This window comes from Eulemur rufifrons, chromosome 8 (assembly GCF_041146395.1).
Source record: "Eulemur rufifrons isolate Redbay chromosome 8, OSU_ERuf_1, whole genome shotgun sequence".
Taxonomy (NCBI): domain Eukaryota; kingdom Metazoa; phylum Chordata; class Mammalia; order Primates; family Lemuridae; genus Eulemur; species Eulemur rufifrons.
Genome location: NC_090990.1, coordinates 34,244,298 through 34,267,060, shown reverse-complemented (window position 1 = coordinate 34,267,060; position 22,763 = coordinate 34,244,298). Strand labels below are relative to the sequence as shown.

The 22,763-nt window shown below is 53.8% G+C and overlaps 1 protein-coding gene across 1 annotated transcript; it reads left to right on the top strand.

The window, feature by feature from the left end:
• Positions 1 to 14,368: 14,368 nt before the first annotated feature.
• Positions 14,369 to 19,841, top strand: PDZK1IP1 (PDZK1 interacting protein 1). The gene is made up of 4 exons (XM_069477888.1): positions 14,369 to 14,628; positions 16,852 to 16,960; positions 18,680 to 18,775; positions 19,387 to 19,841. The coding sequence occupies exons 1-4, from the start codon at positions 14,562 to 14,564 to the stop codon at positions 19,457 to 19,459; spliced, it is 345 nt and encodes a 114-aa protein (XP_069333989.1). The 5' UTR covers positions 14,369 to 14,561; the 3' UTR covers positions 19,460 to 19,841.
• Positions 19,842 to 22,763: the final 2,922 nt, after the last annotated feature.

Sequence of the window (22,763 nt, the reverse complement as noted above, 5' to 3'; positions counted from 1 at the left end):
TGCCCAGCGCCCACCCCCTTGCCATCCCATGACCAAGTCCCCCAAGACCCCTGCCTTTCCGAGACCCAGTGGAGCTACGGGACCACGTTGGAAAACCCTTTCCCACCCCATGCTTGGTGACAGCCCAGCCAGCTGAGCCCTGGGAGCTCAGGGTCCTCACCCCTTCCCAGCTTACCCTCTGCAGCCTGGGACCCGCCGTGCTCCTGTGTCCCAGGCTCTGCAGGATCTGGGGGCGGGGTGTGGGGGTGCTGGGCCTTCTGCCCTCTGGCCGTTCCCACACAGCCCGTCCAGGCTGCCTCTCTCAGAGCTCCTCCCCTCTCTGGATCAATCCCCCAGGAGCCACCATGTTCAATGGGCTATCGGGCTTCCCATCACTCTCACGCCCCCCTCCATTACCCCTGAATGGGTGAGATCCAGACAGACACGGGCACTCCCAGCCCCAGCCCCTGCCAATCTCTCCCAGGACCGCCTGGGACTTCCCAGCCTGATGTGCTACCTGCCTAACCGCGCTCAGGACTCAAGTCCTGGGAGGCTGGCACTCCATGAGTCTTCCCTTCTATTGTTTGCTAATGCACAATCTAGAGCCGCAGCCTAAACCAGAGCCACACGCTCGGTTTGTCCCGGTCTATGATGCCAAGATTCTGCTCTGTGAGTCTGGCCACAGGTAAAAGTTGAGCTCCCTAAGCCCCTAGCAGTTGCCATGCAGGGGCTGTATGCTTCTCTCGCTCCCTTCAGCTTTTTGGCAGCTACAGCGGCTTCTGGCCACAGCCCGAGCAGAGGCCTGCGGGCGGGGCGGGGTGGGCAGGACAGTCGGTGGTTGCCTGGTGTGTTTTTTTTGGGGGGGGAGGAGGATATTGGCCAGGGGCCCCTTCAGGGTCCACATCTGCTGGGTTGGGGCTGGGCCAAAGCTGGGCTGGCCGGTCCAGTTGCCGGGCTGCGGAGGTGGCGGCAGGAGCCGGCTGGCAGGCTTTCTGTATGATGCTAATGAGGGGAGGAGGCGCCGCTTTTGTCCTGCACTTGTCCTTGCTGGAGGGTCCTCAGAGAGAGACAAGGTCCCTCCTCAGACCCAAGTGGCTGTGATTAGCCTTCCATCACTCATTTTGATGGCTCGCAGTGCTCTGAGGGGTGTGGACAGGGATTCAGGGAGGGAAGGGGAGAATCGTGATCCTGTACTGGCCCGGCGCTTTCCAGGGAGTGTCCTAAATCACACTGGTTCATCGGAGTGAAAAACACTGCTCCATCCTCTCCCCTCCACCCTCCCTTAAGGGCCCATTGAGCTCCCCAAGTGATCCACACCCATCCTCTCTTACTTCCCAGCCCTAAGCCTTTGCTGTGCCTGAGATGCCCTCTCTGAAGATCCCCACCTCCAGGAGCAGTTCTGTCTGGTAGACTTGGTCTTGGATGCTACATCTGCTGGTCCCCAGCCCCGCCCCAGGACTGGGGCCTCTTCTACTTCTGAACACACAAAGCCCCTTGAGCCCTGTCTGGGCGCTGCTCACCATCCACCCATATTTGCGTCCTGGCCTCATCTTCCTGTTTGTGAGCTGCTCAGAGCTGGGCAGTGTGTCACAGGTCACTAGTGGCCCCATCCTTCTCAGTGAGTGGTTGTCCCCATAGGAGGTGCTTAGTGAATATGATCTCATCGGCCCGAGGGTGGACGAGCACAAACGGATCATCACCTTCATTGTACAGATGGGGAAGGATGTGACTTGTGCAAGGTGACAAAGGGCAGTGACTGACTCAGCCTCCCAGCCCCAGGTCCAGACCTCTTCTAGAGCAGGGCATCTCAAACTTGGGTCCAGGGACACCCACGAACTCTGAGGAGAGAATTCAGGCAGGACATAAACCTGAATGGGGAAAAAATAGTACATCTTTATTTTCACCACACTCTAACTGAAACTTAGCTTTTCCTTCCATTGTTAATATAGACAGCAAATCACAGTAGATTAGCAGTGTCTGTGACTTTTGTTACAGACATCCTATTCTGTATGATTCATAGAAATCATATTCTAGTAGTGGTAGATAATCTCGAAGTATCATTTCCAGTCATGACCATTTTGAAATTATGGTAGGTATTAGACCTGTTGCTAGGATGTTGTTATTTAATCCATTAATAAGGAGGCACAGGTATCATTGTATCATAAAAATTTAAAGTATCTTGACAGTTGTATTTTGGTACTACTGGTTTTCATTATAATTGTATGTATTTTATTTTATGCATTTAAGGCATTAATTTTAAAAGGATCATAGACTCTACCACACTGCCCAAGAGGTCTATGGCACACAAAAGGTTAAAATTCCGGCCCAAAGGAGTTCCCTGATTAACCTTTCAGCCCAGAGCTTGCATTTTCCCCCAGCCCAGGCTCTAGTAAGGAAGGGTTTCCTCTAGGCACTTGTGTCCCTATTGTGCAGGGAAGGCTGGGGGAGCTGTCAGGGGCCTGCTTGTGTGACGGGTGGGGGGGGGGTTGGGGTAGTGTCCACTGCTCCGCACTTTTTAAATGTAACCAATACTTGCCGAGCACCTCACGCATGCCAGGCACTGCTCTCAGCAAGAGCAAAGGACAAAATATTCCTCCTCTCATGAGCTTTATATTCTGGTGGAGAGACAGATAATCAGTAAGAAACATGAGTTAAACAAATAGTGGATTCGATGGGGAAAAATAGCAAGGAGAAAAATGAAACAGAGAAAGGGAATGGGGAGAGAGAACGTGTGTGTGTGTGTGGTGTGTGTGTGTGTGTGTGTGTGTGTGTGTTAGGGGGTTATGATTTTAGAAGGGAGGGCCTTCTTTAGAAGTGAGCATGAGGGCATCACTGATGAGGGGACACTGGAGTGGAGACCTAGAGGAGATGCGGCAGCAAGCCATGCAGGTGTTGAGGGAAGAGCATAACGGAGGGGAGAACAGCTAGTGCAAGGGCCCTCGAGGCTGCAGTGTGCCTGACCTGGGCCAGGAGCAGCAAGGGGACAGGTGTGGCTGGAGTACAGAGGAGAGGAATAGGGGGATGGGTCAGGGACGTACCGTGGGGGACTCTAGGCCATTGTAAGGACTTTGGCTGTTACTTCAGGTGGGATGTGAAGCCACTGGAAGATTGTGAGGCAAGAGACATAGTCTGACTTAAGTTTCAGAATAATCACTCTGGCTGCCACGTTGCAAGTAGACTGGACAGGGCTCAGGCAAAATTGGGGAGACCAGTTATGTGACTATGGCAGTAAGTCTGGTGAGAGATGGGGGAGCCTCGGCTATCAGAGCAATGGAGGTGGTAAGAAGTGTTAGAGGTCTGCATATATTTAGGAAGAGCCAAGAGGATCTTTGGATGGAGCCAGTGCGAGGTGTGTCAGAGAGAGAAGTCCAAGTCAACTCTGAAGTCTTTAGTCTGAAGCTGGGAGGATGGAGTGCCACATGCTGAGAGGGGAAGGCTGAGCGAGGGGCCAGGTTTTAGTGGGGTGGACTCAGAAGCTCAGTTTTGGACATCTTATTTTTGCGATGCCTGTTTGGGGACTGGGCTGGGCTGGAATGTAACTCTGTGAGATACCCATGTTTGGATGGAGTATGCCATTCAGTGAGCACCTACTAGTGTCAGGCACGATGCCAAGTGCATTCGAGGCACCGTCTCACCTCACTCTCCCAGCAAACCCAAGAGGAGGGTGCTATTACCATTCCCATTTTACAGATGGATAAACTAAGATCCAAGAGGGCAAGGGACTCATTAAACTCACCCTACCCGGAAAAAGCAGAACTGGGATTCCAACTTGGATCTGTCCCATTTCAGCACTCAAGCTTTTTAACCCATACCATACTAGTTCTTCTTTTTTATTTTATTTTATTTTATTTATACATAATACTTGTACATATTTATGGAGTACATGTGGTATTATGTTACATGCACAGAATGTGTAATGATCAAGTTAGGGGATTGAGGATATATTTCACCTTGAGCATTTATCATTTCTATGTGTTGGAGATATTTCTTCTATTTTGAAATATACAATACATTGTTGTTAACTATAATATGATCACTCTACTCTGCTATCGAACATTAGAACTTATTCCTTCTATCTAACTATATGTTTGTACATACTGACCAACCTTTCTGACGTGTCAACCCCTGCCACACACTCACACTCTTTCCAGCCTCTACCTCCGTGAGATCAATGCGTTTTGTTTTGTTTTTAGCTCCCACATGTGAGTGAGAACATGCATATTTGTCTTTCTATGTCTGGTTTATTCCAGTTAACATAGTGTCCTCCCATTCCATCCATGTTTCTGCAAATGACAGGATTTCATTCTTTTTTATGGCTGAATGGTGTTCCATTGTGTATATATATCATATTTTCTTTATCCATTTATCCATTGATGGACACTTAGGTTGATTCCATATCTGTCTATGTGAATAGTGCTGCAATAAATGTGGGAGTGCAGGTATCCTGTTGATAAACTGATTTCTTTGCCTTTGGATAAATACCCAGCAGGGATTGCTGGATTGTATGGTAGCTCTATTTGTAGTTTTTTGAGAAATCTCCATGCTGTTTTCCATAATGGCTGTACTAATTTACATTCCCACCAGCAGTATGTAGGAGTTCTCTTTTCTCTGCATCCTCACCAGCATCTGTTACTTTTTGTCTTTTTGGTAATAGCCATTCTAACTGGAGTAAGATGATATCTCATTGTGGTTTTGATATGCATATCCTTGATGATTAGGAGTGTTCAGTGTTTTTTCATATACCTGTTAGCCATTTGTATGTCTTCTTTTGAGAAATGTGTATTCAGATCCTTTGCCCCACTTTTTAATGGGATTTTTTGTTTGTTTGTTTTCCTTTTGCTGTTGAGTTGTTTGAATTCCTTGTATATATATTCTGGATATTAGTCCCTTGTTGAAAGAATGATCTGCAAATATTTTCTCTCATCCAACAGGTTGTCTCTTCACTCTGTTGATTGTTTCCTTTGCTGTGCAGAAGCTTTTTAGTATAGTATAGTCCCATTTGTCTATTTTGTTTTTGTTGCCTGTGCTTTTGGGGTCTTAGCCATAAAGTCTTTGCCTAGCTCAATGTCCTGGAGTGTTTCCCTTGTGTTTTCTTCTAGTAGTTTTATGGTTTTGCATCTTATGTTTAAGACCTTAATCCAGGCCGGGCGCGGTGGCTCACGCCTGTAATCCTAGCACTCTGGGAGGCCGAGGTGGGCGGATCGTTTGAGCTCAGGAGTTCGAGACCAGCCTGAGCAAGAGCGAGACCCCATCTCTACTAAAAATAGAAAGAAATTATATGGACAGCTAAAAATATATATAGAAAAAATTAGCCGGGCATGGTGGCACATGCCTGTAGTCCCAGCTACTCGGGAGGCTGAGGCAGTAGGATTGCTTAAGCCCAGGAGTTTGAGGTTGCTGTGAGCTAGGCTGACGCCACGGCACTCACTCTAGCCCGGGCAACAAAGCAAGACTCTGTCTCAAAAAAAAAAAAAAAAGACCTTAATCCATTTTGAGTTGATTTTCATATATGATGATAGAAAGGGGTCCAGTTTCATTCTTCTGCATATAGATATCCAGTTTTCCCAGCACAATTTATTGAAGAGGGTGTCCTTTCCCCAATATGTTCTTGGTGCCTTTGTTGAAAATCCGTTCGCTGTAAATACATGGCTTTATTTCTGGGCTCTCTATTCTGTTCCATGGGTGTATGTGTCTATGTTTATCCCAATACCGTGCTGCTTTGGTTACTATAGCCTTGTAATATATTTTGAAATCTATAGTAGTGTGATGTCTCCGGCTTTGTTCTTTTTGCTGAGCTTTGTTCTCTTTGGCTATTCGGGTTCTTTTCGGGTTCCCTATGAATTTTAGGATTTTTTTCTTTGTATTTCTGTGAAAAATGTCATTGGTATTTTGATGGGGATTGCATTGAATCTGTAGATTGCTTTGGGCAGTGTGGTCATTTTAACAATGTTAACTCTTCTGATCCATGAGCATGGGATGTCTTTCCATTTATTTGTATCCCCTTCGTTTCTTTCATCAGTGTTTTGTAGTTTTCCCTGGAGAGGTCTTTTGCCTCCTTGGTTAAATTTATTCCTATATTTTATTATTTTTGCAGCTATTGTAAATGGGATTGCTTTCTTGATGTAATTTCTTTAATTTCTTCTTTTGAGCTTCATAGTTCATTTGTTTGTTCATTCGTTCCCTCTCTCCCTCCCTTCCTTTCTTTGTCTTTAAGATACTTAACCTTTAGCTTTCTAATATCTTTGCTAGAGGTTAAACTATAGTTAGAATTAATATTCAGCTAATTTAAAATTTTTCTTAAATTTTTTGATTATTGGCATTTTCAAACATATATGAAAATAGAGAGAATAAGATAATAAACAGCATGAATTCATTATCAACTTCAACAATTGCCAACATGTGGGTCGTCTTGGTTCATCTATCCCTCCATCCCTTCCCATACTCCCTGTTTCTACAATGGGTTATTATGAAGCAAATCTTAAGCATCATGTTATTTCATCTGTAAATTTGGTTAATATCTTTATTAGTTTAGTTAATTAAAAAATTTACTAAATATCCATTCTTTCAGGTTGTATGCTACATTCTGATAAATTCCTACTCACCTTTCAAAGCTCAACTCAAATGTCACCTCTTCCTAGAAGCCTTCCCTGGTCTTTCCTTCCCCCAGGAGTTTAATGGCTCCTTCCTGAGGGTTCAGATTGTATACCTCCTTCACAGCATTCACTGTTTTTTAGTAATTGATTTTTTTTTAATGTGAGGAGAAAGTACAATGTAATACTTAAGAAGTTTGGTATCAAATAGACTTAGATTAAAATTCTAGATCCACTTGTTTTCTGAATTTAATTTTTCTGAACCTCAGTGTTCTTGTAAGTAAAATGGGGATACAGTACTCACCTCATATTGTGAGGAATGGATGAGTTATGAATTCAAAGCACCTTGCATAGTGCCTGGCACATGGCCTTGACTCGGCTCTTCTGAGTGCCCCACTCCAGCATCCGTGCAGTCTGCTTATCCTGCCTGCTCTACCCCATAAACTGCTCTTCCATCCTCCAGTTCTCTCCCTGCACTCTGGTAACCCCAGGTGCCGCCATCCTCCTCCTGGATGCCTCCCACAGCCTACTCACTGCCCACAGCTGCCCAGCCCGTTCTTCAAGCTGTGGGTGGAGAGAGCTTGCCCAAATGCAAGACTGCCCAGGTCACATCGTTGCCTGTGATGGCTCTGCATTACCTGTGCAGTAAAGACCACGCCTCTTAACAGGTCCTGCAAGGCTCATGGGACCCCTTTCCCGACCACCCCTTGTTCTGCTCCTCCCACACTCAGCCCCAGTCACTGCAGACCTTCTCTTTCTAGGTCCCAGGGGACTGGGACCCAGGCTGCAGCGACACTTCCTAGAGGTAAACCTCCAGATTCACATACCCAACTTCAAACCAAACTCGCGGATCCTGCGCTCCTGCCCCAAAACGCAGCCTGCTGCTGCACTCTTCCCAATCTCAGTCTGCTCTAGCTGAGCAGACTAAAAACCTCGGAGCCATCCTTGGCTTCTCTCTTTCTGTCACATTGCATATCATGTTGGCCTTACCCTCAGAATATACCCAGACTCAAACCACGGCTTCCCAGCTCCACAGCTCCTCCCCGACCCCAGCGGCTGTCCCCCCTTCAGTGGGGGCTCTTGTTGCCCCCACAGTCTCTTCTGCACATGGCAGCCAGGTCACGTCTTTTGTGCTTAAAACCCTCCAGTAGCTTCCTGGTCTCAGCTGGAGTAAAAGCCAAAGTCCTTACGGTCACCCACAAGGCCCCAAATGAGGGGCCTCCCTGCTTTCCAACCTCTTCCCCTCTCTCTTCCCTCAGCCACAGTGACATCCTCCATGCTCCCTCCTCAGGGCCTTTGCACTTGCTGTTCTCCTTGCCTGGAGTCCTCTCCTCTCTCCCACTGAGCATCTTGCTCCCTCACTTTCAGCTCTCCGCTCAAACGCTCAAATGCACCTTCCCAGATGCATCTATACAAAATAGCACCCCCCCTCCTTGTGGCACCCATTCTCCTGATCCTGTCTGGACTTTCCCATATTGCCATCTGACCTACCTTATCTGTTGGTGTGTTTCCTGGCTGACCCCCCTTAGAATGTCAGCTTCATGAAGGCAGGGGCTTCATTTTGTTCATTGCTGTATCCCTAGCATCTTGAACAGTACCTGGTCCGTAGGAGGCTCTCAATAAATATTTGTTGATAAATGAGTGAATGAATGTTAGACTTAATGCTACCTATTTGTGACTTCCCAGACTAGATGGCATCCTCATTTATATGCTCTTAGCACCCATACATCCCCTCTGAAATATTTAGTGCAACTATAATTACACCATTATATAATGTAAGTGCTGTCTTGTTCATTACAGGTTGAGCATCTCTAATCCAAAAATTCAAAAGCTGAAATGCTCCAAAATCTGAAACTTTTTGAGCACTAACATGATGCCATAAGTGGAAAATTCCACTCCTGACCTCATGTGATAAGTCTCAGGCAAAATGTTGTTTTGTGCACAAAATTATTAAAAATGTTGTGTAAAATTACTTTCAGGCTGTATGTATAAGGTGTATGTGAAACATAAATGAATTTCATGCTCAAGGCTCAGCGCAGTGGCTCGCTCATGCCTGAAATCCCAGCACTTTGGGAGGCCAAGGTGGGATGATACTAGAGCCCAGGAGTTTGAGACCAGCCTAAGCAACATAGTGAGACCTTGTCTCTATAAAAAATAAAAAAATTAGCCGGGCATGGCACACACCTGTAGTTCTGAGGCTCAGGTGGGAGGATCGCTTGAGCCCAGGAATTCGAGGTTATAGTGAGCTATGATCTTGCCACTGCATTCCAGCTGGGGTGACAAAGTGAGATCCTGTCTCTAAAAAAAAAGAAAAAATTATGCTTAGACTTGGGTCCCATCTCCAAAATATCTCATTATGTATATGCAAATGTTAAAAACTCCCAAAAATCTGAAATCTGAGACTTTCTGGTCCTAAGCATTTCAGATAAGAGATATTCAACCTATACTGTATTTCTAGTCCCACAATAGGCACTAAACATGCATTGAGTGATGAATGAAAGGAAGCCAGGTGTTATTTGAGAAACTGACCTATAGCAGGTACTTGACAGAAGGACTGAGCCCTGGGCTGGACACACGGATTTCCGAGGTTTGATCCTATCTCTCCCACTAACTTACTGTGTGACCTTCAGTTGGGGACTTTTGCTTTCTTTTCTTTCTGTCCCTCGCTGAAAAATAAGTAGCAAGATCACACCATTCAGGATGAGCTTTTAGGCCTGGAGAGACTGTGATTCTAGAAACCGGTATGCCCAGCTCGGTTCTACTGCTGGCCTGCAGCTCTGTGTAGGGGACAAGGGTTGTACTGGAACCACTGGGCAAAGATTTGGCCTTGGGACCTCTGCTGGTAGGCTGGGCTCCTGGCACAGGGCCAGCTCTTTAGTTTCTTGGTTGGATGAGTGGGCAGCAGGAGGGTTGATTGATCTTCCCTCACTGGGGGGTCCTGGCCATAAATCTCCCTAGCCCGGTGGGGTCGCCAAGGACCCAGGATTCACAGCCAGTACATTCCTTGGCTTGGCTGGCTCCCGGCTGATGCTTTCTGCCCCTCCCAGCTCCCAGGCACTAGGGCCCTCTGTGGGAGTAAGCACCGTTCGATCTGATCAGAGCCCCAGCTCTGAGTCCCAGAAAGCCTCTGTGCAGAGAGTTGCCAATCGTTCTCCAGGTCTGTTCTTGAGATCACGTGGCATTGCTTTGAGCAGACCCGCCCTAGGCTCCTGGTGAGTCAGGACTTCTTAAGCTCCTGGGAACCCTTGGTCTGGTGAAGCCTATGGACCCCTGCTCAGAGTAATGTTTTTAAGTGCATATAATAAAAGGCATAGTTTGCAAAGGAAACCAATGATACTGAAATATAGTTATCAAAATGTTAAAAATATAAGTTTGTGGTATAGTAATTTATGTATATCTTTATAATGCATTCAAAGACAAGATCTTGTGGAAGATCCAATGACTATTGTACTTCCATAAGGGCGAGCATAAATGATATATCAGATATCTGCAATAATTATATGGTGATATGAAAATATCACAGAGGGACTGTGGGTTATTGCCTTCATTCCTAACAGAAGAAAATGGTAAATTTTAGTTAGAGACTAGTGAAATACAGATGTGTTTTCCCCGTCCAAGTTCATGAGCCACTGCGTTCTGCCCATGGGCCCTTGGGCAGGGCAGGCGGAATGAAGGGGGCCAGGTGGGCGAAGTCTTAGGTCTGAGAGGAGGGGAGCTCCCCACAGTCTTAGTCAACCTGCTTTCTCAGGACCTGACTAAAATGTGAAAACCCCTCGTATTCCGTGAATGGAGTCACAGAAGCATAGGCTTCCAGAGCTGGAAGGGCTATAACCCTGCTTTGGTCTGCATGTATGTCCCTCCAAAATTCCTACGTGGGAACCGAAGCCCCACGGTGATGGTGTTCAGAGCTGGGATGTCTGGGGAAGGGGTAAGTCGGGAGGGCTCCCCACTCAGGACTGCATTAGTGCTCTCATGGAAGAGCTTGGAGGGAGTGCCCAAGTTCCTTTGGCCCTTCCGTCTCTCCTGCCATGTGAGGACACAACAAGATGCACCATCTAGGAACCAGAGAGCAGCTCTCACCAGACACGGAATCTGCCGGTGCCTTGATCTTGAACTTCCCAGCTTCCAGAAATGTGAGAAAATAAATTCTGTTCTTTATAAATTACTCAGTCTAAGGTGTTTTCTTTAAAACAGTACCAACAGACTAAGGCAGATCCCTTCTGCAGACGCCCCCATTGGGTGACCCAGTCCTTGGCCTCTGCTCGTCCTCATCTAGGGATGGGGAGCTCACCCTCTGGACTCCCTCCTTTCGGGGCTGGTCAGCTCCACCTCTCCCAGGCTTTAGCAAGACTTGGAGGATTAGTTCGAGGGGCAGAGCGTTCAAAGCAGAGGGAAGAGGGAGTGAGGAAGAGCGTGGCTATTGTTAGGAAGTGACAGGAAGCACTGGGGCCAGATGAGGCTGGAGAGAGGGGAAGGACAGATTGTCCAGGTTTTCAAGCCCTTGCAGAGAAGTTTACACAGTATTTTAAGTGCTGATGGAAGCCATTAAAGGGTTTAAGCAGGATATGTTAGAATGAGTAAAACAGGGTCTCCGGGAGCTCTCAGGCTTGCAGCAAAGGTATTAATGAGATGAAATACTATAAGAATGAGTGAAGAAACCTTTCATTTCTGTGTTCTAAACACACTTCTTGAACATATGTCCCTTTTTCTCAAGCTCAGCTCTCTGCCTGGATTGCCCATTCCAAGCTGTCTGTCCAGCCCAACAAGCCAGCTAACTTGTTTTCTGATCGCCTCCGCCAGGGCACTTGCCTTGACAGTGCAGGCCTCCACGCTGCCCTGCACTGCAGCCCTGAGCATGCCGTGAGCTCTGTTCCCAGCACCAATGACTATGGACACATCAACGTCCACCTTCGCTTCTCCAAACCACCCCTGCAGGAGGGGTGGAAAGGCGGGCTGGAAGGAGAAGTTGCAGAATCTTCAGCTGCAAACCGGCCCCCTGCCCTCTCCAACCAGTGGGGATTGGAGCTAGACACTGCCACCTGCTGGCAACAACTGGAATGGAATGGCAGACGAGACCAGTGGGGAGGAAGAAACTCCTGGCCACCGTCCAGGCCCACTTTGGCTTTTCTGAACGGTAATCACACGAGGTCTAGTGGGATGGAGGGCTTTTCTAAGGGGCCTGCTGCTTCCGGGTGGCAGAGCTGGGCTGGGAACAGGAAGGAGGAACCGAGTGTTGATGGAACAGCTGCTCAGGACGCAGGGTCCAGCCCTGTGGGGCTGCTGAGACCCGAGTCCAGAGCCTGGACCCAAGCCAGACCAGCAGGGGAGCCACCGCGTTACCATGGGGACTCGGGCTGTGTCCATGCAGCTGGGGAGATGACCCGGTGCCCGAATGAGGACCTCCGGGGAGCAGGAACCAGCCTCAAAGCCAAGTGTCCACCCACACCCCCCTTTTCTGGAACAACTTGTTTTGCTCTAAAGCTTGGGACTTTGACCCTGGAGATGTGTTTTCCTCCTGTTTGTCACCTGATGTCCTTCCTGCTCATCCTCCTCCCCCAGCACTCCCAAAGCACGGCCTAGGGAGTCCTTGCTTTTCCCCAGGTTTTTTGGGGAAGTGAGGGATGCTTGGGTGAGGAAGGCAGAGCCTGGGGTTGAGGGCTGAGGGCAGAGGCTGGGCTGCTCCAGGGGGGCACTGTCTGGAGGGGGTGTCGCAGCAGTGACTTCCCTGCCCACCTCTTCTCAGGTCTCTCCTTCCTTGGCTCTGGGACACCCCACTCTTCTGGAATTTCTTCTTCCTGCTCCATCCTGCCTCCTCTTCCTTTGGAAGACCTTTATGTGTTGGGGCTGTGTCCTGGTCCCTCACTCCTCTCCTCTCTCTGCTCTCCTTTCAACACACACACACACACACACACACACACACACGGACACGCTCACACATGCACGCATACACACGCATGCACACATGCACACGTATGCACACACACCTGCAACCTTCTAGATGTGTCTCTCTGGCTCTTCTGAGGTATTACTACCCACCCAGAGCCCAAGCCAGAGACCTGGGCATCACCTCCACCCCTCGCTGAGCACCCATTCCCAGCTAGTCACTGTGCTCTAGCAACCACGCCCTGGCCTTTCCACCTCCACAACAGGGCTCAGATCCGCTCCCTGCCACTCCCCGATGCAGCCCCATCACCATCACCGGGGCTGTGGCCACTGCAGCAGCCTCCCTGCTCTCCCTTTCTCCAGCCTTTGCAGGCCCTTTTCACTCTCCACCTTGCATGGAGAGGAGTTTTCTGAAACCCAAAACTGACCATGTGACTACTCTACTTAAAACCCTTGGAGAAGGCTTGGGTGGATGTTTGTTAAATTCAACCCCATTCTTTATATTCCAAGCAGTGATTCCCTGGCTCTTCATTAACAGATACAGTGCCTACTCTGGGCTGTGCCAGAAGATTCTGAGGACACAGAGTTGGGGCAGGGAGGGAGAACAGGATCTGCATGTACAGGAGACATCACTCAACTCCAAGCAAAGTTCCCCTGGATCGCCTTGAGATACCCCATTTTTGGATGGCAATGGGTCCCACCACACTCGCATATGAACACACACGCTCACACACACACACAAGAAGCAGGCATGGGGCATCATGTCTGAGTACTCTCACTGGCAGAACCATCCTGCTAGAAAGGGCTGCCCGGGAGGCCCTGCGAGCAACAGTTTGGTGCCTTCCCGACAGGAAGGCTATGGAGGGGCCTTCTGCTCTGGCCCTGGCTTCTGGGGACTGTCCATCCCTGAGACTTTGCTCCTGGTCAGCTGGCTCCTTCTTTCTATGGAGTCAGCATCTTGGCCCCCTGTACTCCCAGGGTGGCGTGGGGCACGGAGACCCAGCATGACCCTTGTTCTGGGGCCTCCACAGGTACTTGGATTGTTCTCAGACCCTGAACTGGAGGGCCAGATGGATGCCATGTGATCCTGGGGGGACTTTCGCCTCTTCTGAGGAGTCTGACTCCAGGGCCTCCCTGCTCCAGGGGACAGGTGTGCCTTCTTCAACGCTGCCCTGGCCATGAGAGCTGAGGGTCCAGGGATTCTGGGCCCCATCTTGGACCTTGCTGCCTGGGGTGTCCTCCCTTTGCCCCCCAGCTGGGCTGCGTTCACATCAAATGATGGGCAGAGATGGCCCTGAGAGTAGGTGCTGAGGCCTCACCAGGCCCAGATCTAGGGAAGCCCTGCCTGGTTCCCAGGGACATGTCTGGGGCCAAGAGGAAGAGTTGAATGGGGCCCGAGCAGCTGGGCGGGGTCAGGGCTTGGCCATGGGCTGAGAAGGGCAGGTAGCCCCCCATGAAGACCCCAGCAGGAGGGGGCAGATTTAGGAAACTACTGGGCTGGGTCAGAGGAGGGGGTGGGCACAGCACTGGGTCCCCTCATTGGAGCCCCAGGGTCTGGCTTGCTGGGGCAGGGATAGGTGAGGGGAGAAGAGGAAATAGGCCAGGCTCTGGGGGCGTTGAGCTTCTGGGGTTTTCCCAGGCTCTGCGGCCAGCCAGCAAATTTCTTAATCCCGCTGTCAGCCTTCCACGAAGCCCCGCCCACTGGTTTCAGTCAAGGCAGGTGTGACAACGTGTCACTCCTTTCCCTAGAGCCCAGCCCCACTGCCAGAAAGGGGGAGCTCAGGGACTTGGAGGCGAGGCTGGGACTCTCCCCACCCCTGCCTGGCCCTGGGACCCGCCCTTTAGCTGGCCCCTGAAAGGTGCCTGAATGAGCCCTGGGCCCAGGCCAGGGGAGGCCAGGCTGGCAGCTCATTACCATGGGAGGGAGGGCAGTTTCCCTCTGCCGCCCACCTTCCCTTCTCCTCCCCTCGCCTTCTTCCCTCCCAGCTCCTTTCCTCCCAGGCCACACAGAGCCCAGGTTGATCTCAGGCCGACACCAACAGACTCCACAGCAGCTCCAGGAGCTGGGACGCCAGCAGCAGGAACAAAGCCCGGGAGCTGCCTGCAGCCATGTCAGCCCTCAGCCTGGTCATTCTGGGCCTGCTGGCAGCCGTGCCACCAGCCAGCTGTCAACAAGGTAGCGCAGGACTGGGCCAGTCCCCGTGGCTGCAGGGAGGAGGGGGCCGGGCTGGGCACTGGTGACCCAGGGGCTGATGGGTGGTGTTCCCTGTAGTTTCGGGGGGAGCAGAGACCAGGCTAGCTGGAAGATCCTCCCAAGGCAGAGACCTCTGAGCCAGGCCTCTGTCTGTAACTTAATTTCCATGGATAATAAACGGGGCAGCAGGGAAGTGTTGGGTTTAGGATCTCAGGGAGGGGCAGGAGTTGGGCCCAAGCCCCAAGAGCGGGCATTGCCCTAGAGATGGCTGGTCCTGAGTGCAGGGCCAGGGGTGGCCGAAGCCACCCCTTGGAGGCAGGTTTGCTCCAGGGAGGGGCAGTGCTGCCAGGGGTTTGCCCATGGCTTTGACCTAAGTCCTCGCTGTCTTGGCTTCCTGGGCTTGGGTAGAGAGCGGTGCCCCAGGGTGGTCCTACCACATATCTGAGCTCTTCCTCTAGCTCTGCCTGTCTTGCTGCATGGCCTTGAGCAAATCACAGCCTCTCTCTGAGACTCAGTTTTCTCACCCATAAAATGAAAACAATAAACCCCACCCTGCCCACCTCCCGGGGCTGCTGCCAAGGTCAGGGTTGTGGAAGGGCTTTGCACTAGATGAAGTACCGCGCCCTAAGATCTGGCATCTGCAGCCAAAGTCTGGTGACAGCAGGTGGGACATAGGTCCAGAGCGGTCCGGCAAAAATGCTTCCAGAGCATCCCCACCCCCTGAGCTCTCACTTACATCTGCTTCAACTCTGTCTCCCAGATCTTGGAAGCCCTCTGGGGAACTGAAGACCAGAGAGGTTGAGTAGCTTACATGGGTCACACAGCAGGGCAAGAAAGGACAGGACTCAGACCACTTTCCTTCTGCCCCTTGCTCTAGGTGCTAGCCCCAGAGCCACATGGGAGGAGGAGCAGGGAAATGCAGTTTCTGTTGTGACAGGAGGGACTTGGCCGCAGGGTCTGGAGCAAGCAGGGAGGGGCCCTCCCAGGGTAGAGCCCTAACTCTCAGTGCTTGAGCAAGCACTGGCCTGAGTGAACAGTGAGTCTGAATCATTGTTTCTCTGGGGGAAGTAATGAATCCAAAGCATTGCATTTTGGCAGGTGTGGAACTCGCAAGGTAACCGAACTGTGTCTCTTCTGCTCCTCCTGGAGACAAACAAGGTCTGATCTGGCCACAGGCCAGAATTCCCAGCCTCCGCTCTCCTTCCCAATACCTGCCAGGCTCAGAGAAGAGGCCAGGACTTCACTGCAGCAGGAGAGCTTTAGGGTAGACTCAAGGTAGGACTTTTTGAGTGGGAGTGAGGCAGTGTAAGGTTTTTGGATGCCCAGCCTGGGCCCTTCAAAATATAGGATGGCTCTAGAGATGCAGGTGTTTTGGCCTGGAGGCAGGACTCCTCACAAGCCTCCTGTAGACCTATGTCCCCTCCTGGGACCTCTACCTTCTGAGTGTCTTTCCTCTGTAGGACTGAGCTCTCTCAGGCTTGTGGATCACAGTGCGGCCAGGCAGAGAGGGGAGACCCTGGGGCTGCCGGTGGCCTGAGGGTCCAGGCTTCTGGGAAATCTTGAGAGTTTGAGTCAGTGTCAAGGGTTGAGAAGAGGAGGAGGGTGCACGTTTGGGGCCTCCACCTGGTCTCTCACCTGAGGCCCCAGGACATCCAGCTGGAGGAGCCAAAAGGGGCTTGGTTTCCTTCCCAGCCCCCAAGACCCAGAGGGGAGCTCGCCCCTCTGGCCAGGCTTTCTAGGGACATCCTGGTCCACTCCTCCCTGGGCAGCCCGGACACCTCCAGCTGCCCGCCCCACACACGCACACCCTTCCCAGCACCAGAGAAACCTCTTGTTACAGAACAGGATCTTCCAGATGCCAGCCTAGTCTTGCCAGCGCTGGGCCCTCCTCGGCCTTCTGGGAGCCCCTCCCAGCTAGCACAGCCTAGGCGGCTGTCCAGGGGGCTGCCCTTTGGTCCCTAGGGCCCAGGCACTCCCTGGGGGGTCCTCCAACTCCTGTCTTTTTTCTGAGCCTCTGTCCTTCCTCCAACTCCACCCTTTTCTTCAGCTCAGTGGGGGTCAGTGAGCCCGCATCCCCACCCCTGCAGCCCCGGAATGCCTCCTCTGGTCCTGGCCACTGCTGATGGCCTCCAACACAGGCCCCAGCCCTTGGGGCATGAGGCCCCTCCCTCGCTGGCCTGCTACAGCCCCCCCGCCTCTTTCCAGGCCTGGGGAATCTTCAGCCCTGGATGCAGGGCCTCATCGCCGTGGCAGTGTTCCTGGTCCTCGTGGCAATCGCCTTTGCTGTCAACCGCTTCTGGTGCCAGGAAGAGCCGTGAGTGCTGCCCGAGGGCCCCAGAGGCTGGGCTGGCCCGAGCAGGCAGGAAGGGCCCCAGAACCACTGCTCTTGCTCTATTTGCTGTGAGAAGGGCCTCAGAAACCCTGGGTCCAGTCCTGTCATTGTGTGGAAGGGAAACTGAGGTTCAAGGTCATGGGGTGAGTTGGTGAACTAGAGCTCAGGCTTTTTGGCTCCCATCCCCGGGCTGTTGGCCCCACAGCTCTCGTGCCCACTCCCCGTGGGTGCTGAGGAAACATCTTCTCTCCTTGGGGTCTCTCAATGTTTCTGTCTGCAGAGTCAGGGCCGTGCCCACCTGTGAGGGGCTGTGAGAACCTCTGGAAAGGGAGGCCCCGTCCTTCTTGAGGGCCAGTGGTGGTAAGAGGGGCCGTGGGACAGAGAGACTGCTGCCCTCACGGGCCCAGCCCGCACGAGCAATCACGGGTTCCAGTGTTGCTGCCACCGGGGAATGCAGACAGCACGGGGGGCCTGGCCCAGGTGGGGGGTCAGTCGGAGGCTTCCCCGTTGCTCATTGATCGGGAAACCTGGAGGACAAGGAGTCAGTCACAGGATACGGTGGCCTGGGAAGAGCCGCAGTGGGGGGAAGAGTACCCCCAGGGCCTGGGCCAGGAGCAGGGGACCAGGGCTGGTGCGGACACACAAAGGGCAAGAACGGGTGGGCTGAAGTCCAGGCCAGGACCTGGGGGCAAGGCTACCTCTGTCCCCAGGGGTGTCTTTTCCCAGCTCTCACAAAGGTGGCTCAGTAGCCTGGGTGCCAGCAGCTGCCTTTTGCGGGCTGCCAAGGCAACCCAAGCAGCTCAGGGGTGTGGAAAGAGATGGAGAGGCCTGAGATGAGGCCGCGAGCAGGCAGGATCCGGGCCAAGCAAGCCCTTGTGCACCAGTGACCTGAACTTTGGCTTTACCTTAGTGCAATGGGAGGCCAGTGACAAGTCTTTTTAAGCCAGTCCCAGGATGGAACCTGCCTCAGAAGAATCACTCTGGCTGCCTCCAGGCGGGCGCATGGCCAAGGGAGGTGGGGCCAGTCAGTCTACAGGTGTGAACCAGGAGGCTGGGCATGAGGTCGGGGGGAGTCCGGGTCTGGCCATCGGGGGACAGGCCCGCGAGCCGTCTAGGAGGGAATCCCTGCGAGCAGCTGGATGGAGACCGGAGCGGGGTGTGAGGGGAGGAGGGCAGGACTGACGCTGGGGTTTCTGACTGGGGGCCACTCACTAAGGCACAGAGCACAGGAGACGAGCAGATCTGGGGCAACTGCTGAGTTTAATTGGGGGCATAGGAGGTCTGAGGTGCCTGTGGGATGTCTGAGGAAAGATGAGCAGGGCTAAGGTCCTGTTGGAGCGGTTTCCCCTGGCCTGGGAGCAGAGCCCACGGCAAGGAGTGTAAATCTGAGTAAGAGGCAGCTTTTGGCTTCACCTTCTCCACTGGCCCAGGGATGTCCTGCTGGGCCTGCTCTGGGGCAGCTGGGGGCGTGGAGAGGGGCTGGCATGTGGAGAAGCCTTTTGCAAATTCCTGGCCCCCATGGTGGAGCCCAGACAGGGGCGTGAGGCCCTATGGGAAGGCCCAGAAGCAGGGCCCGCGGGACAAGGGTGCTCTGGGAAGGGGCTGCCACACCCTTTGGGCTTGTGAGGACCAGGACCTGAGATGGGGTCTGCTGGGATGAGGGGCCCTGCTGATGTGCCCACTGACGAGCCCTGTCCCCAGGGAGCCCATGCACATGGTCATGACCGTTGGAAACAAGGCCGATGGGGTCCTGGTGGGAACGGATGGAAGGTACTCCTCGATGGCGGCCAGCTTCAGGTGAGGCGCCACACAGGGCAGGCAGGTCCCAACAGCCTCCGGGGGACCTCCGGACCAGGTGCTGCTGAGGGGGAGGGGCTGGGGAAGACAGGGACCCATGCAGGGAAGGACCAGTGAGGGTGTGGGGGCTCTGTGAGCTCTGCAGGGCTCTGTGGGGAGAGGTAGCCTCAGTCTGGGGTCGGGGCTCAGCTAGGGCTGGGGACTTGGCAGCGGAGGGTTCAGCAGGCGGACTGGGGCTCACAGGGCAGTGGGCGCTGTGAGGGAAGGGGCTCGATGGGGAAGGGGCTTCCGTGAAGGGATGCATGAGTGGGGGACTCAGTGTGAGGCAGGGCTCAGTAGGGGGCGGCGCTCAGGGGGGATGGGTGCCATGGGGGAGGGTTGCTTAGTGGGACCCAGGGGTAGAGCACCCCATGGAGGATGGAGGTGGGGCTCAGGGGTGCTGAGAGGCTTCCTGTCTCAGGCGCACAAGCCCAGATGGGGTCGGGGAACCCCCTTCTGGGAGTCAATGTTTATTCTGGAAGGTACTATCCTCACATGTGCCAGACGGGCAGGGAGAAGGGGATGGACTGGGAGGTCTGATGACCCACCGGGACCCTGCGATCCACTTTCAGGTCCAGTGAGCATGAGAATGCCTACGAGAACGTTCCTGAGGAGGAAGGCAGGGTCCGCAGCACCCCGATGTGAGCCTGGCTCGTGTGGCCCCTGCCCTGAGGCTCCCGGGCACCTGTGAGGGATGCCCACTGCCACCACCGGAGCCTCTTCCTTCTCTGCGCGGGAATCCACAATATGGGCCGACTCCCTCCATCCCACACCCCCCCCCCCTCCGAATTATCGCCAGCTGAAGCTGGAGCTCAGACTCTGTCCAGGTTGGGGCTTGGCTGCGGCCCTGGGCCCTCCCGCCCCGGTCAGAAGAGCCTTCTGAAGAGGACAGTGAGCGCGGCACCTCCCATCCTGCCTTTTATGTCTTTCCCCGTAACTGTGGAAATGGCCCTTATTTCTGTGAAATAAAGACTTTTTGCACTTCTGGGGCTGAGGCTCAGAAACAGCCCCTCAGGCTTCCAGCGAGGCCCGATCTTGCTTTCTGAATTGTGACAATTGCCTTCCGGAAGCCGCTGTCACAGTGGCTTTGGAGGATCGCCCAGGAAGCCCCGGCACCCACAGGGCAGCTGAAGCCGAGGGGGTCCAGGATGGGAGGAGCAGAAGGTCAGTGTCCTGGGTGGGGGTAAAGGAGGGTCGGTGTCTCTTCTGGTGTCTGAGTGTGAAGCACCCTCCAACGACAGTGTCTGATGAGCTCCCTTGCGTGGAAGAGCTCGGAGGCTGTGAGCCAGGGGCGGGGGCGCATCCCTGCCAATGGGGCAGCCCTTGTCCCCTCAGGCTATCCCCTCCCTTTGACCAGGGTAGTCCGGAGAGGTTTCCCGGGGTAGGGCAGACCCTGGCATGAGCCGGGTGCCTTTAGTCCTGGGCAATTTGAAGATGAGTCCCAGATTCTTTTTCATGTATGAAGGAAGAGTGTCAGAGGGCCCATGGGCCAGGCGCTCACCCACTCTGCCCTTGGTCCCGTCTGCAAGCCCTCGTCCCCCAACCCACCCTGCACACCTGCGATTCTGGGCCCTTCCTTGTGCAGGAGAGATGGTGGGCTTACCATCTCTCACACATCTTACAGATCTAGCTCTATCCCCCTCTACACCTGTCTGTGCTGAGCTTTGGCGTAGGAAGTGCCAGAGTTTAGGGTTGAGACTCAGGAAGCCCAGATGTGTGTCCCCTGCCAACTTGCTGTGTGACCTCGGGAGAGTTGCTGAGCTCAGCTTCTTCCCTGTGGAGGATTCGGCCAGTCTCACCACAGAGCTGGAGTAGAACCCAGTTCCCACCAATTCCCCTGACTCCCAGTCCTGGGGTGGGAGTAGGGGTAAGGATGCTGCGTCCTAGTGGGGGTGAAGCAGGAGGCAGAGGAGAGGGCAGGCATGACTTGCTGGCCAACCCTGGAGGCCCCTCACCTCTGTGACTGTTGGTCTTCTGGGAACAGATTCTGTCTCTCTGCCTGGGGTGATAGCCTGAGACAGCTTACCCAGGAGCAAACCCAGACCCAGAGGAGCGGGGCTAGAGAGCAGGAGGCAGTCCACCTTGACCCACAGATCTTCCTCTGTTGCTGTCTCAGCTCCCTGTAGCCCCAAGCTTCACCATCACAGTCATTCTGTTGCTGTTCCAAAGTTCGTGCAGAAAGCCCATTTTGAATCAGAATTATCCTGCCTCACCTCACTGGGGCTCAGGATGCAGCCTGCAACAGCAGGAAGAGACCTGTCAGGGGCAGCATCTTTGCCCCAGCCTAATCCCTCCCTTGCTGTGTGTCTTGGGGTAAGTTCCCTCCCCTCTCTGGGCTTCAGCTTAATAAATTGTGGCTGTTGCTCTCATGATTTCTTTTCTAGTCTTTTGCTCATGTGGCTTGGCTTTCTGGGGTTCATGCCTTTCTACCCCACCTCTGCCAGTTTAAACTCGGCCTGTTTTTTTTCTTGGCCCAGCCAAGGTTCCTCTTCCTCTGGGAAGACGTCCTTGATTAGACCAGGGTCAAGCCAGGCCACCGGCCCACCAGCTTCTCACTCACTGGAGGACAGGCAAAGGTTCCTGGAGGTGAGGCCTCTGCTAAGGCACAAACACCTTCCTTTCCAGCCTCTGGCCGAATCTGATTCTCCTTGCATGAGGCCACATTCACTCCCACCTCTGTCCCCAGTTGTCCCTGAGGGCATGGGAGTGGGTTCAAGTGTGGTTCTCCCACCAGCCTGCCGGGGTCTGAAGGCAGAACCATCGGCCCCTCTTCCTGCAGCAGGTGAAGCCCAGCCGGTCGCACCTGTGAGGTTTTACCAAGAGGGCCTTCTTCTGCCCGGACTCTTCCGGTTCCCCGGCAGCTGCCTGGGGTGGAGCCTCCGTGAGAGCCCCCTCGGCCCCCTCCCCATTCTGTCTCTCTCAATTTGGGCAGGACTTGGACGGTGGGAGCGTGGGGGCCTCTGCGGGAGCTGGGCCGGCACTGACCTTACAGCCCCTCACCTCCACCCGGTGTTCCTGCCCTGACCGGGGGCTGGGAGCAGGGAGCTGCCGGCCCCAGAACCGCGAGACCCCCAGTCCTTATCACTCGGTCCCACCTGCCAGCCCTGCCGGATCAGGGAGGGAAAGGAGGCTGGGCCCGGGCCAGGACCGCCGCTTAATGACCCTCCGGGGGCCTAATCTCAGACTGGCAGCCGCTGAGTGGCTCAGGCTCGCTCCTGGAGGAGGCTGATAACGCACCAGCTGGGCCCCCAACAATCTATCGGGCCCCCAACCAGCCCCCAGGGGGCGGCCTCGGAAGGCCTGGGGAGGGGGCGCCTCTGGACTGGGCGGGGCTGGGGACGAGCCCTCCGCCGGCCTGGGGGAGGGGACTCTGAGCTTGAGCGACAGAGAGACAGACCCAGCGGCCAGAGGGGTGGGCCAGGCAGGAACCCCGAAGGCCTGCGGTGGCTGTCCTCTCTTCCTGCTGCCTCCCAGCCTTTCCTCCCGCCCAGCCGCTCTCCCTTTGTCTCTTCCAGCCTTTGTCCATCCCTGTCTGCTCCCCCGTCTCCGTCTTTGCCTGTCTCTGTCCGTCTCCGCCTTCTCCTCCGCGGGAGCTCAAACCCCACCTCCCTCCCTCCCCGCTCGCATCTCCTTTCCCTTCCGGCTGCCTCTGCCCCAGCTCACCCTTCCCTTCCAAACTGCCCTCATGCCACCCCTTGGCCGGGCAAGTCCCACGACCTCGTGGGATTGTCACTTCTTTTCGTGGCATCATCTCCCCCTGTCCCCTTCCGCCTCCGGCGGCCACAGCGCTCAGGCTGCCCAGAGCCCTGGCTCCGGGATCCGGACGGTCTTTCACTGTTTAGCACATTCTTGCTCTTCCGGCTTCCTGGAGCAGGACTGGCACCTTTCTTCCCCCTCCTCTACCTAAAGTGTGTCAGTCTCACAGGTGTACATTAGAGGTCGCACCCCA

Coding starts and splice junctions, on each gene's coding strand:
- PDZK1IP1 (XM_069477888.1), top strand. CDS start 14,562: ATGTCAGCCCTCAGCCTGGTCATTCTGGGCCTGCTGGCAGCCGTGCCA. Junction 14,629..16,851: donor ACCAGCCAGCTGTCAACAAG/GTAGCGCAGGAC, acceptor GCCTCTTTCCAG/GCCTGGGGAATCTTCAGCCC. Junction 16,961..18,679: donor TTCTGGTGCCAGGAAGAGCC/GTGAGTGCTGCC, acceptor CCCTGTCCCCAG/GGAGCCCATGCACATGGTCA.